The sequence below is a fragment of the Pagrus major genome, chromosome 2, assembly GCF_040436345.1.
Source record: "Pagrus major chromosome 2, Pma_NU_1.0".
In the NCBI taxonomy this organism is placed as follows: Eukaryota; Metazoa; Chordata; class Actinopteri; order Spariformes; family Sparidae; genus Pagrus; species Pagrus major.
Genome location: NC_133216.1, coordinates 10,316,262 through 10,332,228, shown reverse-complemented (window position 1 = coordinate 10,332,228; position 15,967 = coordinate 10,316,262). Strand labels below are relative to the sequence as shown.

The window sequence follows — 15,967 nt, the reverse complement described above, 5'->3', positions numbered from 1 at the left end:
CAGCCAAGATCAGGAGGTAAAGCTGGGAGTCATGACGAATCCAGATGAATCGCACAGAACAAGTGGAACACACAAAAAAACATGGACGCAGAATATTTTTTTTTATTAATCCAGTTAATAAATAAGCGTTTTCATTGATTTTTCTTGAAATGTTCAAAGAGATACTGGAACAATTCTAACCAGTGATCAATATGCAACTACAAATTGTTTTTTAAAACAAAGTTTGTTGTTTTAGGATTATTGAGCTTTCACTCCAGATTTACAAAAACACAAAATATCAAAAGGTGTAATACACTTGTCAGAGCATTTTGAGCTTTGGGCAAATAATTAGAAAAGTAGGCAAACTGTGTTTTACAATATGACAGTAATAAAACTCATACAAAGGGGAGAGCTTTGATCGTGGGTGCTAGTGGCCATTTAATTCATTAAGCGTTTCATGGAAATTGAGCTCGGTCTAAGGAGCAAAAAATCTCTACTGCAGCAAGTTAAACCACATTTTTTTATTGATTTATAACTTCTGTTGGCATTTTTTTTATAATATTCATAAGCAGTTTCATATAAATGTTGAAATACAAAACTGTTAATCTTGGCATGGACTGCTCCTATGTTAGCTTCTGTAGTCAGAAATTAGAAAGTGGTGAGTCTAGTCAAAGTGGCATCTGCCTAGATGCACTCCCGGTATGTTGCTACAGGTTCTGACTGCTAAATCAACTGTTTAAAAATCCCAAAGCAACTTCAAGTAATTTATTAGTGGATAAAAACATTCAGTCCTTAAAATCTGAGTGAGAATCTAAATGTTACAATTCAGGCCATACTTGTGCAGTAGAACAAAGGCTGTGCATCAGTAATTTACTTTTGTGTGCGACGACCCATTGAAGCGTCTCCGCTCTGAGAAGACGCACCGAGACTGTCGACAAAACAGTGAGTGTACTTTTATTGTTCAAGATGTATCAACAATCTAATGTGAAACAACTCTCATGAAAGACGGAGTGATGCCAACACAAACAAATGATCTACAAATACTGCATAGTTTAATCAGTGCATTTGGATACGCATGTAATCTAACATCAAGGGAAATGAAAGTTGAGGTCAATGTATTTTTGGTGTTGTTATGCATCTATTTGGAAAGTGTAAACACTACATAAGAACCGTGTCTGGTTCCACCTTCCTGAGCACGTCTTCTGATTCATTCTTTTGAACAGAATAACTGACCTTGTCAAAAGAACAAATGACCTTGTGAAAATAAGAATTTCCTATTATATACTATCTATACATCTATAGGCTTTTTAAAAATCATGGGCTTTACTGTACATGATAGATGTTTACTGCGTGGCACACGTTTCCTGTTCATCAAATCCGGTGCAAACAGCCAGAGTGGCAAGATTCATTAGACATGTAGCTTATACAATGCCTTTACTTGTGCTGCTTCATTCAAAAAGCAATTTAGTGGAACTGAAAAACTGCCCCACCAGTACAACTGACCTCAAGGACAGGAGAAGGGACAGAGAGAGCTCAGACACCTGGTGTCTTCACGAATAAGATACTTTCAAGGTCAGTGCTAAGAGAGTTTAGTGTAGCTGGGAGCCATTGATTTTCCCTAAGCTAATAACCGGATGGCCCCGTTCTCAGAGCCCAGCAGCAAGAGCCTCTTGGTGGGCAGGACTGCCAGGCTGGTCAGAGTGCCGCGGAAGTTCTCCGAGCTCAGCTTTGTGCTGCTAACAGGGCTCAGGGAGATGTCTGCCATGGAGTACACCCCGATCTTGTTAGCCACTGTCCCGGTTACAATCTCAGAACCGTAAAGGTCAAAAGCGTGAATGGGGTCGGACTGCGACTTGTACTGGCGAAGAGGCTTGTGTTCCAGATCTTTCCACACAGTGAGTGTGTAGTCAGTGGAGGAGCTGATGACCAGGTTGCCTTCCGCAGCCTGAAAAGTAAAAACAAAAGAAAGGACACCGACTGTTGAAGTAAACACTGCCAGTCTGAGTTTTCCAACATCCGTTCTCAACATTTGTGATTAAATACCAAACAATGCAGTTAAAATTTTCTTAATACTTAATAAATACTTAAAAAATGTAGAAAAACATTGACGTGTGTTTACAGGTCTTGGTAAGTACTATTGCATATGTAAAAAAAGGTTCCTCTGGAGCCACAAAACACTTTATACTCCTTTTTTTTCCACATATGCAGTAGTACTCCTGAAGGCCTGTAAACACACTTTAGGATGTAAAATTGGTGGAGTTACCCTTTAATGGTTATTTCATATTAAAATTTCCTTAAAACAGAAACATGTGATACACATACTGTATACAGACAGATAAATGAGAACACAGTTTACAGCTGTTGTTTATATCCCTTTCTTAATTCACTGAAAAATATCAGAAACTTGAACTCGTGTTCCTGAACCCACAAACTGAGAACGTTTAGAAAGGAGTACAGTACGTTGAATTAGTTTGATATTTTCGAAAAAAAAATATTTGAAATAAGACAAGATTATGACTTTATTGCTTGTCCCAGCTAAATATTAAAAAAGCCAGTGATTAATACACCAAAAAATTGAGGGGAAGTCTGAGTAATATGAATGTACCAATAAGAACCGATGTGGTCTTTCTAATGAGTAACCTGTGTCCATATTTGCCTAAGCTTGTGCCTTTAAAACTAGAGATACAATCCTTGACCTAATTTGGGGTTAAATAAAGTTTGCTCATCCTTGCGCTCTGTTGACAACAGATTTGCTGGGTACAACTTTCACCATCTCTGCACCACTTCATATCTCTCCCCCACTACCTTTGCGGAGTGTCAAAATAAAAGCCACTTGGCTGTTCGTCTTCTTGAATATTTATCACATGACTACTGAAAAGTACAGCCACACCTTCTGGCTTGAGCATACGAGGTGGTCCAGGATTACAGTAACAGACTCAATTGCAAACCTAGTGCATCTAATTAAATGCTTATTTTAATTTTATCAGGGGAAGGCAATGTGCATTTTGAAAACTATTAGTAAAACCCCTCTTACACCAAGCTCTCAACCTGCATCAATAACGGGTCAAGCATCAGAATATCCAATATTTCACGTTGACAACCCATCAAGAAGTTTAGGTTAAGACATATTGATGTAATGTGGGTCGATCAGAATAAATGAGTCAACACAAGTGCCAAGTGATAAACTGGCTGATGTGAACTGTGTGGGTTGTGATTTCCACAGTCAGGGTCATCCATTAGTTTCCAGTGTTTTTCCAGAGAGTGTGATTTCATAGATTCTGCTGGTTGATGCATCATAACATACAAATTGGCTACTGGAATACAGTTTATAGTCATGGTCAAAAGTTTACATGGAATGAGAGGAACACATACTACTTTGTCACAAAAAACATTCATGTAAACTTATACAAACATTTGACCACGACTGTATATTTGCCTCCTGTGACTCTCTGTGCTTGATGCTCAAAAGAGATTTTATAGAAACACTTAACTGGTTTTCAAATTGTACAACAAATAAACAGAAATTATCTTCCTAACAGTAAAAGCGCACAGGCCTGTTGTATTTAATGGTATACTGATCATCCAACCGCCCCCCCCCCAAAACAAACTATCCACTCTGTATGGCTACTACAAGTTTCAACCACCCTTATGTATGTGACACACTGTGACACACTGCGTGACACACTGCATGACCCGCGTCTGCCGGCCCACGTCTTGTGTAAACAACTTGACCGTTAAGAGTCCCACACATGTCAGTGTTATGAAACACACGTTGAATACAAGTACTTAGTGTTGCGAGGGTTCAAGTTAGTGTGTGGCCATCATTTGAGCGAGGTATCACTTTCTCAAACAAGAAAGCGACACGTTTAACTTCACAAGCAGCAAATCTGAAATATTTCTGTATACCTTTATCATATAAAGCCTAAAATAGTATTTAGTATTCACCCACTTGGCAACTTCTCATATTTTATGGCATTACAATATTGAATTGTTGCAGAAGTAATATAAAAAGTATTAAAAGTATCAAAAATAATGTTTTTTTTGACTGATCAACCAAAAGATACTCCTCAATGGCAAATGCATAATTGTTTCATAATCATGTTACGGTAATGCAATAGAAAGGAGTTACTGTTTCAAAACTCTTTGAGTTGGTGCATTTCATAAGTTTCTTTTCAAAATGCCCAAACTTTGGGTATTTTATGTTTTCTCTTCCTTCCTCCCTTTTACGGTAAAGACTGCTGGATATCCAACAGTGGTTTAAATACATAGTTTAATATTATTTTCTATATTATTCTGAAAGCACTAATTTATTTGAACATTCAACCAACCTACAGAAAACATAAATATATCAGGTCATCCCTCCTCTCTCGTCAACATTTCTAGTCTCCTCTTTACTGTCGGTATTTAAATAATGGCAAAGATGCCCAAAGAACAACTATTGTTGTGAACAGCCAAGCAACAGTCACAGGGCAAGACATTTATATTTATACATATTTACTGTAGACCAAACAAACAACGGCACACTAAAACAAAAGCTGTCTGTATGTAGTAACTGTTTAGCTTAGTTTGTCACATACCAGTATCTTAAAATTTGGCAAACTCTTATAAACTCTGCTGCTGACGGAATATTATTTTATTTGCATTTTAGGTATGTTTTCACTAAGATGTTATTGAGTTTATGAAGATTTTGCTGTGGTTGTTGTTGTTGTTGCTGCTCTAAAAACAATAGTTATATTAAAACATTTAGTTCTATTCCTTTTCTAAGTTTAGTCTTTTTCTACAATATATTTCTTTAAAAGCAATTAGTTTGAATAAAATTTTTTTTTTTAAAAATACTGATAAAGGACCAAACCAATAAGGGGTATCAATAAGAGTAGTACTATTGATAAAATCCTAATGATACCTATCCCTACCACTGACCACTGACTACAAGATTATTCCCAGAGGCAGCCCTGCTCAGTTATTAGGAAGTAAGTTAAAGAAAACCACACACAAACACACACAAACTCTCTCTCTATACCTTCATTTGGAGGATGTCTCCCTCATGAGCCGGCCAGCCCTTCAGAATAAGTCCAGTACGTGCGTCTAGCAGAACAATGAAGCCAGATGAGAAACCTGCAGCCACAGTACGGCCTGAAGGGCTCACTGCCAGGTAGCGGATGAGCCCGGCGCTCACATTGTTGTATGCCAGACGGAATTCATGCTGTCGATGGAGGGAAAGATTTGTCACTGTCAAGGCTGAAATAACTCTATAGTGGAGACGTGTAAAAAGTGCCTAGAAATCACGGTAATGATTGATAATTGATGGATGCAGGTGTATGGAAAAGGTCTCAACGGAATGAGCTTGCTAAGTGAAATTGCTACCTGCAGTCCTGGTTTGCGGGGATCGATGAAGCGGAGAACAGAATCCGCGCTGCCAAACACAACACTGCAGTGTGGAGCTGGCATGGTGGTGACAGCTGTGATTGGATTCTTCCCATCCACGGCTTCATAAGAGCGGATCTGTTTGCCTGAGGACGACAGATATAGTGTTGTTAGAACAGTACAGTTATTTTGTTCCACCCATTCGAGTCTTGCGTCTTCTCACAACATGAACAATTTTATAGAAGCACAGTTGTAATCATGAGTAGAATACATTAGTCTTGATCTCTCTTACCTGTATACTGGTCCCACAGATGCACAGTACCATCACAGCTGACTACTTCCTGTGAAGCCTCCAGCTGTCCAACATAAAAGATTGACTTTCGATGGTCGTTGTATGTCAGCCTGGGCTCCACTTCCTGAGTTCCATCACCATGGTTATAAAGGGGCCAGAGCTTCACAGTCTTGTCTTTACTCCCAGAAAGGAAGTAATCCTCTCCTGCCAGAGGTGCCAAACACTTTATGGTGCCAGAGTGACCCAGGAAGCTCTGCAGTCGGATCTGGTGGAAGTGGAAATGTGGATCCTGCTGGTTGAGGCCGATCTCATACTGCCAGTAGGCCAGCCAGTTGCCTTGCAGGGAGCGGCCACTGCGAGGGAGCTCCTGCTTCAGAGCACTGTCTTCTAGGGTGGGGCCTGTCACCCAGGAGGAGGAAAAGGAAGCAGTGCCAACGGATGGAGTGGCGAAGGTGGAGGCAGTGGTGATGATGGGGGTGGTATGGCTGGACCGTCCCCAAGAGTTGCCCAAGCCCAAATTCGGGCTGCCATCATAATCAGCATCCCGGGACACTTGGATACGGTTTCCTACCAGGTGGCTTCCAAACGTGCCAGACTCAGGGAGGGAGTCTCCTAGCTGGGTGGAGATAGTCGAGGGTGCAGGGAATGGGCTACAACCTACACGTCTGGCAAAACCCGAAGAGAGACCCAAAGAGGAAGGAGGCACCCTGGACGCTGTTGTAAGGTTCGTGTCTGGACTTCCCTGGCTCACACTCTGGTGGTACGACTGGGCCAACTGCCAGACCAGCTCGTGGTTGGGGACCAGTTTCCGAATTGCTACATCACCTACGGAAATCACAATATTTATAATATATATATATATAATATTTATACTACTGAGGTGTAAAAATATACTTGATTTTAGCACAGAGGATACTGGCTATTTCTTGCCAGATACGGTATTTTGTATTTGGCATTCTTACCTATGAGGCAATAGAAGGGGATGTAAGAGGCATGAGCCATCTCAGGGTTAAATACAGTCTGCAGCTCCTCCAATACCCCCAACTCGTATGTCACATTCGCCTCCTCAGGTGTACAGACGTCCACGACCGTGACTTCTCCAACAACTCTGCGAGGGGCACTGTCCAGCTACAGTGTAAGAAAGACAGTCACGACATCTGTGTATTTACAGTTTTGTTTCCAAAAGAAATAGGTGCAAATACAGGAAGAATCTTCTAAATTATCTGATGCAACAAGAAAAAACATTCTGCCATGCTTTCAAATGTAGAAGTACTCTCTTTTTCTCTGTTGTTGTTTCTGTCTCGTTTTTATTGTGGTTCCATATTTTCATCTGCCTTTGTGTTTTGTTTTGTTTTTGTAAAATCCCCTTTTGACACATCTGCTTGTTGAAAGCACTCTAGAAGTAGATTTGATGTGATGCTTGTCAGTCTTCATGTGCTATGTGGTGTTTGTTGAGTTGGGGTGTGCGTGTGCATACCTGATGCTGCAGAGAATGCAGCAGAGAGAAAACAGCAAAGAACCGACGCAGAGTGTCAGCCATGTGCTGTTGCACCATCTCCCTCCCGATGCGCAGACAGATGAGAGCCATCAGGCTGAGTGTCTTGAGACAGACGGCAGTGCGTGTCTGCACCCCGCTGGGGAACCTGGGCACAGCAAGCAGAGGATGAATGACAGATCTATTGTAGCATGTTTGAAAAAGTCACTTAGAGGAAAAATGAAATGTATGACAAATAAAAATCAAAACAACCTGTTTGCAATATTCTGTTATGTGATATGTGTTTGAATAACTGGAAACAATCATAAATTATGTAAAGACTATGCGAAAGCACACACATCCAAATGCGAAAAATACGAGGTGCTGGGAAAACAAGTGAAAAATGAGTCCATACACTAGATGATGTTCCCAAGAAGTTATAACTTGGGTTGAGGAAGTACTCACTGAAATGAGTATCTGGCAGAGATAATGTACTTTTTTATGAGTCCGAGTATCATCCAAGTAAGATGTGTAAGTACTATCATTGCATAGATGACTGAAGTTATTTAGTGAAGTTAAAAAAAAAATTAAAAAAACTTCTGCAAATAGCTCCATTCAATCAAAAACATTGATCCAATGCTCAATCCTGAGGTTGTTCTGTCAAAAAAAATTCTAATTAACAATAAATATAGCAACATCTGATCAGGCTTAAATTAACTTCTGGTATAAGTACCATACACTTCTTCTGTAGGCCACGCTCATTCCAAGATACAAATAATTTAGTAGGTTGAACAGCTACAGATAATGGTGTACTCGCTCATCCCTTGTTATGACTCAGCATACATCTCGAGTATGTGTGTTTGTAATGTGTGTTATTTACCCCATTCGAGGAGTAGTGAGCAGGTCAAGCAGTGGCAGGAGCACATCCTGATTGATCTTCATAAGCATGTCCATTAGAGTGGTATCAGAGAGAAAAACAATGATCTTCTGTGAAAGTGCAACGGCGCCAAGCAGACTGGCCTCCTTACGTGTGTTGAGACGCTGCGAAGAAGGTGGAGAAACCTGGAAATATACACAGTTGTGAAATTAAAGCACATTTTGTTAATGTTTGTAGACAAATAGTTTCCTTAAAAAGTTTTATGTGTGTAATTATATGTTCTCTTTATTTGTGGCCGTACCAGATATCCTATATAGGGCAAGTACTGGTAAGTGAGTACAGGTTCTCCATAAAGCTGAGCTATGTAGATGAGACACTCCAACACAGGCCCTGCTGTGTGGTCACCAACAACAGGTTTCTTCTCATACACACTGCCCATTCCTACACTCTCCAGACTGCTCTCCTCAGATGTGGGGGCCACAAACTGGTGTTTCTCAAGTCCTGCAGGCAGACAACATGAGAAGAAAAAGTGGAGAAGAAAACATAAAAGGCACGTTTGAAAGACAAAAACTCCACCAGAGCATGGTGTTGTAGAATATAAGAAATGTTTTAGGTGCACATTTACATACCAATGTAACAATTTGTGAGCAATCGCAGCAAATTTCTGGCTACAAATCGAGACGTCACTGTTGGTCCCAGCTTTGCTGACAGCCATCGAACTGTTTTGCAGACTGTATCTGTGTGTGGAGACGACATTAAAAATATTAGACATTAATCGGTCAAGTAAATAATTTACATAAACCTCAATCATTCACTCACCTAGAAGAATCTTGTGCTCTTTCTCCTCAGAGTCTTCTGATGGATCATGGTCATCATCCTCCTCCTGCTCTCCCACATTGCCTTTCTCAGTCTCTTCCAGCGCCATTCCATTCACAAAGTCACCTTCCAGAGTGGCTACAGTGGCTCCTGAAGCTTCTGTGCAACCAGAGATGGTGAGCTCCATGTTGGGAACAGCATGGTTGTCTGAACCCTCTTTACTCTCATTAGTCTCAGTCACCTCTTCCTCCTCCAGCTCCCCTCCCTCCTCTCCCTCACTAGCTTGTTTCAGGTCCTGGCTGCTGTCAGCTGATTTGAGACTGGCTCGATCCCGCATTGAGTCTCCATCACCCAGTGAGAGCTCACTTGTGCTGCTTTTGTCACTCAGTTTCCCCACACTTAGCGACTCTTGGTCTTGATCCTTGGCCGCAGAGTTTTGGCTCTGCTGTTTCCCAGCAGCAACCCCTGCTCCACTGTTGACATAAAACCCATTCTGAAAGTCCTCTGCCTCTGAGAGAAACACTTGGTCATTTAGACTGATGCCAGAGGAGTAATCAACTAGTCCTGCATCTCCGACCACACCGACTCCTCCAGTGGGTCCACTGCTACCTCCCATATTACCACTAACAGACCCAGAAGATGACCGCACCTCACCACACTGAAAGTCCTCTTCTTCCTCCTCTCCTAGATTACACGTGCCTCCCCTCAGCCCTTTGCCAGCTTCCCCACCAGAGCCTGAGATGCAGCTTTCAAAGCCAGTGAGGACCTGCAGCACATGGGGGAGTAGGCTGGACAGAAAGGCCTGCAGGCCAAGCCTCACAATCAGTTGTAGAATGAAGCAGTCAGTGTAAAGATAGAACCGTCCACGCAGGCAGTGAGGGTTTTCATAAACGTTGATCAGTGGCTTCAGTAAGTATTTGTTTGCATTTCTGGGACCCAGTACTTTAGAGATGGGCTCGAAAAGGTACCAAGCAGCATAGACAGCAGTGGACTCCTCAAGCATAAGGCCTAGAATGAAGGGCAAGAGAATCTCAAGACCTTCAGCTGTGATGTTACCCCTCAACAGTGTCTCAAGCTGCTGCCACAGGTGAAAGACAACGTCTCTTCCTTGAAGACTACAAGTAGTCTCCATCTTGGTGTGGTAGGAAAAGATGAAACGATGAAGTGCTGCAAAATAGGAAGGGAAGGGAAAGGGGGTGATGATTGAGTTCAACAACTGGCAGGGGTTTGGAGGAGGCAGACCATCACAGATGGGGTCATATTTGAACAGAAGTGGACGTGGGCAGTCTGGTAATTCTCTGTGTGCCGTTCCAGAGTGCTTCTCCATTAGCAGCAGGGTCTCGAGAGCATGATGCAAAGACAGTGGCACATCACGGAGACTGGCAGAGCATAGCTTCATGACAGCTTGGAAACGCTGTCTGAGGGAGTTTCCTGGTTTCAGTCCTCTCAGTTTAGAGGAGTAGAATATCTCAGCGATGAGAACACCAAGGGCCTGCATGTCTCTTTGGTAGAGTTGTGTAAGAGAGGGTAGAGATTCAATCATCACACCGTCTCTCATGCAGTCAGCAGATCCTGCAGGATGCCACACTTCAGCGTGAAGACTCTTCACCAGGAAATTGTTCAACTTCTCCAGTTCTTCCAAAGGCTGCAATGGGTTGAAGCCTTCGGGGAGGACGATCTTGATATCCTCTGTATTGTTGGGGGCCACACTCCCCTCCCCATGTTTTTTGTTCGTCGGCCCACCTCTTTGTAACACTGCACTGCGTAAACCGGGGCCTAAGCCGCTTGTGAAATCACCAGGGAATGAACTCGGGGACTGAGATACAACAAGTGCTGTGTGCTCTCCGCCCATCTTTCCTCCAGCCGTACTGATGCTTGGCATTGGCACAGAGCAGGATGCAGAACTGGATAAGCCAGTGGCCGCTAATGAGTCCAAAGCTTCCATACCTTGTTCGAGCTCTTCATCTCTGTCTACCATGGTCCAGCCACTGGACTCGCACCCTGTGGACTCTGGCACCATTCCATCCACAGTGTCAGCCATGGTGTCTATTTGAGGGATGTGTAGAGAAGGCACATTAAGAGCAGCAAGGCCAAGGAGAGGAGGTTCTGCTGGGGCGTACTGGGAAGGAGATAAGCGGGGCGGGTGGGGCTGGTCAAACAGTTGAACTACACCATAGGTAGTCAGGTTGGTGTGGTTGTCCACTAGGTGCAGGCACACATTCTTGGCCTTGACAGCTTCTTTACCAGACAGCTTATAGCCAAATGTGAGATCTATCCAGTGATGCAAATGCTGGGACACCTCTCTGCTCTCCAGAAGGCGCCGATGGACTTCAATAAACTCCTCAACTGACTTGCACCAGGAAGGCACATCCAGGTCCGGCATGTCAGGGTGGATAGAGCGGAAAATGGAGGGATCTATGTAGAACTCTGGAATGCACTCATCAGGGGTCCAGCTCTGCATGCGCTCCATGCTGGCTGGGTATTCATTGGGCTCCCACTGGGATCTGACATGGCTACACAATACTGACTTGGGTGTCTGCCGGGCTTTGTAGACATAGTAGGTAATGTCTGAGAGCACATCAGATATGTGATGAGGTACATGGAGGTGGTCAGGCTGTCCAGCACCACCAGCACCTACAGAGCCACTGAGGTCTCCACCTACGCCGCTTCCACCTACCCCATTACCCACTGCAGCTGCCAAAGCCTCTTTGGTCATCTCATATGTGAAGTCCAGCTGCTTATCGCCCTTATTGAGCCTAAACTTTGACCTCCTGAGGTCACGGAATTTCCCAAATGGCACAGTGAAATCCACCACCCAAGGCAGCACTGGGTGATAATTAGGGTCTCCTTCTCGCCGTCCTGCTAGCCTGTTCAGTTCCATCAAGTAGCGGAAGTTACTGACTCGTCCATGAACCCAATCCAGAACCAAGTTCTTGAGCTCACCAAAACAGTCTTTGCAAAGTCTCTTGTTCTGTTGGCTCTCACATGAGTTGTCCCTGGGCAGGACACTTTTTGGCACTTGTCTGCCAGTAACATGACCGTTAGCTTCCCCTTCCGCCCCCAGATCCTCGTAATGGGCTAGGTTGAGTTTGAGACGGCTGCAGAGCTGCTCATCTACTGCTATGTCTTGCAGGGAGAGCTCTCCACAAGACAGACCTGCTGCATGACATGCCTGCAGGGCTGTTAGTAACTGGTAGAGAATGAACAACACTTTGGCATGGCTGTTAGCGAGCTTGGCTGGGCTGAAGGAGACGATATCATGGAGTGAATACTGAGTGTAAGGTAGAATCACGTAGAGCATCTCTGCGGTCTCCAGCAGACACTCTGCAGGCAGAACATTAGGACACAGATGGTCTGACTGAGACTTGGAAAAACAGGATGAACTCGATGGCAAGTAGTTTTCTTTCTCTTTTTCTCTGGCTGGAGAAAGGGATGGCGACACTTTGTCAGATGAGATGAATGTGGAATTGAAGAGCTTCTGTAAAGCGTGACGCACTGCATCTACAGCTGCAGTATGCATCTGCTCACTGGCTCCTGCATATGCCTGCACAAGTTTGTAATGAGTTTCACGCCACAGATTCCTAGAAAAGAGAAACAAAAGCACAGAAAAGCTGATACATTAGTATCTCAAACACGTTCTACTCAGTGACCATTAAGGTATGTCAAACTCATACATACATCTTCACTGCAGTCAAGACATTAAACTGACATCTCGTCTCAGTAGTCAACTGTCTAACACGTAGAGCTGCAACTAAGGATGACCATCTCAAATGTCCTGTTTTGTTCTCAATCCAAAGATTTTCAGTTTAACATCACAGTGGACTGAAGAAGAGAAAATATTCCAGAGAATATTCACATTTAAGAAGAACAAAAAATTACTCAAACCGAATGACAAATTATCGAAATTGTTGATGACTAAACACTTTCAAAATATAGAAACCTTTCAAAAGCTACAACCAATAGTTAAACACCTACTGTTATTAAAAGTGCATGATTAACTGATGCAACTAACATTGAATGAGAAAGCCAATCTTAATCAAAAGAGGTAAAAATAGATCTAAATGAAGATCTTACTTGAATAGTTAACATTTAAAATTGTTGCCGATTAATTTTCTGTAGATCAACTCATAGATTAACCCTTTAATTGTTCCGGCTCTACTTAAAATTATCACAGAAAACTCTTTGGATGAGCGTAAACACTGTTCACAAATAATGACTTAACAGTCAATAGTTATGGGAATAACATATCATCTTAAAAAGGAGAATTTTACTTTGATTGAACTTCAGCACAAATGCAAAGTGGCAAGCAGTGCAGTAGAATATGAGAATATAAATCGTACCTGACATTATGTTGCGACACACACTGCATGGTTTTGACATAAGAATCCTGTGACATGAACTCCAATTGTTGATGACAAGGGTCTCTGGCCAATCTGTAGCTCAGTTTGCTTTTCCTCAGACCCTGAATGCACACGCGTGTCCAGCCAGGAGGCAACTTCGCCTGGGAACACTGAAGGTACGTGCGAATTTCTGCCTCACTGATGCTGTCAAAGCGGGCACAGCGCATGACCCTCCTCTCCCTCAAGCCCATCACCCAACGCATAGGAACGAGGGCTATGAGCTCCCTGGGACGGGGACCTGGGCCTTGCTGCCGTCGGTCAACCCCCAAGTCTTTCTCAACCGCACGCATCAGCCAATCCATGGTGAGTCTCCAATGCTTGTTAAGAGTAGCACAACGACCTTCTGCGTACGCCTCGCTGTCTCCCACAAGGATGACTCTCAGACATTCATGGATGAAGAAATCAAAGTCATCAAGGGCAGATCAATCTCCTCTTCCACCCGTCCCTCTGAGGAAACAACTGAAAAGCATAAATGGACAATTAGCTGAGCAACTACTGCTTTTACAATAATACTGCTTTTAAACAGAGGAGAAAAGCTGGTGGCTGCAATGACAGTGATGTGAAATTGGTGAAGATGGTGACTTCCTGTTCAGCTGCAAGTCCCTGAAGTTTGAGCTCAGCTCACATGACTGAGCTGCATCTACCCCTTCAAAACACACCACTCTACACCGGTGGCTAAGTTTGCTCTAAGAAACAATTGTACTGATTTAAACTGAATATTTCCCAAGAGTAAACTGCTGCTCAATGCGTCTGACAAAATTAATAGCTCACATTTACTCATGACAAGTTCCGGAAACGAAAAACCGCTGCAAGTTTGAATGAATTTCGCAGACCGTTAGCTCGGCTGCTAGCTGAGATAACACCCAGGAGATAAGAAAAAGCCCAGCTATAAACACTGCACGCTTCAAAACACGTAGGCGTACCTGTCATTTAGCGACTGACAAGCTCTTCCACGTTAGAAATAATAAGGAAGTGCGTTGGGAGCTTTAGGAAGACAATTGGGGAAGTAACGTCAACTTAATGCTAAAAGTTAGCTTAGCGAAGTGGCTAACGTCACGATACTCAGCTCTAGCAAGCGAAAATTAAATAATATGGTTACTAACATCACTTACACAAAGCTAATTAAACTGATTTAATGTAAGTACAGTGTTATTACAGAGCAATAGACAAAAAAACAACAGCGCTCACTGCTAAATGTTTAGCTCACCTCTCACCACTTGTAGCAGCTGACAGCTAGCTAGCGAGCGTTAAGCTAGCGGTGCACCGCCGGCTTCACGCATCATGACTTTGTACTAAATGAACTTAATAAAACACGGACACGCTGCGGGGCGACAGCCAGCTACATGCTCCATTTTGTGATGTTTACCGACGCGTGTCAGCAGACGGACAGCAGTCAGTCAGCCGATGGTGTTTTTGTCCTGTGCTCGTTGGAGCCATGTTTTAGAAACGACACCTCACGTGACACAACACCAGCCCCATCTCATGTGACCGCTGCTGCTGCTGCAGCTGCGAGACGGGCTGCTTCCTCAGCGACCTGCACACGGTCCTGAGTACAGAAGTGGCTTTTGTGGTTACTACACAGAGCAGAAGCAAATGATCAACTGTTCTCTAGATTGGAAAAAAAAGGAGATATCTGTCTGTGATTTGATTTAATTTGATTTGATTTAACAACTACAAGGGCACCAATGTCAAACCTAACAACCCTGTATCACTTTTTCATCATGACCCATGCATTATTCCATGAGAAATTAACAACAAAAAAATATTCCTGGATCTGTCTCCTTATCAAGATTTGCACCAAAAGTTACTGAGGTCTGTTCTGGGCCGGGACCCATCCTCCATCCAAGTTTCGTGGAAATCTGTTTAGCAGTTTTTGTGTAACCCTGCTCACAAACCAACAAACTAAGCATCTAAACAAATGGATACGAGTGAAAACATAACCTTCTCTGCAGAGATAATACATTTTTACAGTTTTAGTATCACATGTAGTAAGAGCTGCAGTAGCCCATCCTTTAAAGCACACTGGGCACTTTCTTTAAACCTTTTTCTGACTATGCTTTATAAGGAAAATCTGCGTTTTTCTGCTTTTGTTGTCTTTTGCATAATCTTCTGATTCTTGTCACTTTACATTTCACTGGAAATCCTATGTGAAAAATAAAAAAGCTTGAATCCTTGATTTAAGTAGACACTATGATAAGTGATGTAGCTCACATGAGCTCATGCTAATGAATAAAAAGTATCCACAATTCCACTAAAAATGCAAAGTCCTTCTCTGGAGTCAGTGCTTTGTTTGTCCATTCTGGGGTACTGTAGAAATGTTGTCGTGCACCATGGCAGACTCTGTTGAGTCTCTTACTTTTAGGTGATTATGCACTAATGAAGACGCGATTGGGAACATTATGTTCCCTTTTCTGCAAACAGATCCCCTACACACTGCACATTTAAGGTTCCTGGAAGTTACTCCTCTTATTTTAGGAACCAGCCCATCATAAGTACTTCCCAAATTGACAGTTCCTCAAGTTTGCAGTCTCATTTTGCTCAGTATAAATACATATTTGTTACTGCTAACTGACCGGGGTGTGATGACAGTCACCTCCACAAGGTGGCGTTATGTGTGTAATTTCACAGACAAATCCCTCAGACATATACACGATGCAATTTTGCAGTCATTTGATGTTTTATTTTGGCTCCAACTTTGACTAGGTATTTTGTGATGTCCAAAAAAAGATGTGCATCAGGACCTCTGTTTACCAATGTTGTATGGT

At 42.9% G+C, this 15,967-nt stretch overlaps 1 protein-coding gene across 1 annotated transcript; it reads right to left on the bottom strand.

The window, feature by feature from the left end:
* Positions 1–84: 84 nt before the first annotated feature.
* wdr81 (WD repeat domain 81) lies at positions 85–14,632 on the bottom strand. Its single transcript, XM_073489979.1, has 12 exons — positions 14,410–14,632; positions 13,143–13,661; positions 8,806–12,383; positions 8,616–8,723; positions 8,288–8,487; positions 7,990–8,171; positions 7,113–7,278; positions 6,598–6,763; positions 5,636–6,460; positions 5,344–5,489; positions 5,000–5,182; positions 85–1,924 (listed from the first exon to the last, which is right to left on the bottom strand). The coding sequence occupies exons 2-12, from the start codon at positions 13,502–13,504 to the stop codon at positions 1,598–1,600; spliced, it is 6,243 nt and encodes a 2,080-aa protein (XP_073346080.1). The 5' UTR covers positions 13,505–13,661; positions 14,410–14,632; the 3' UTR covers positions 85–1,597.
* Between the last annotated feature and the right edge of the window lie 1,335 nt (positions 14,633–15,967).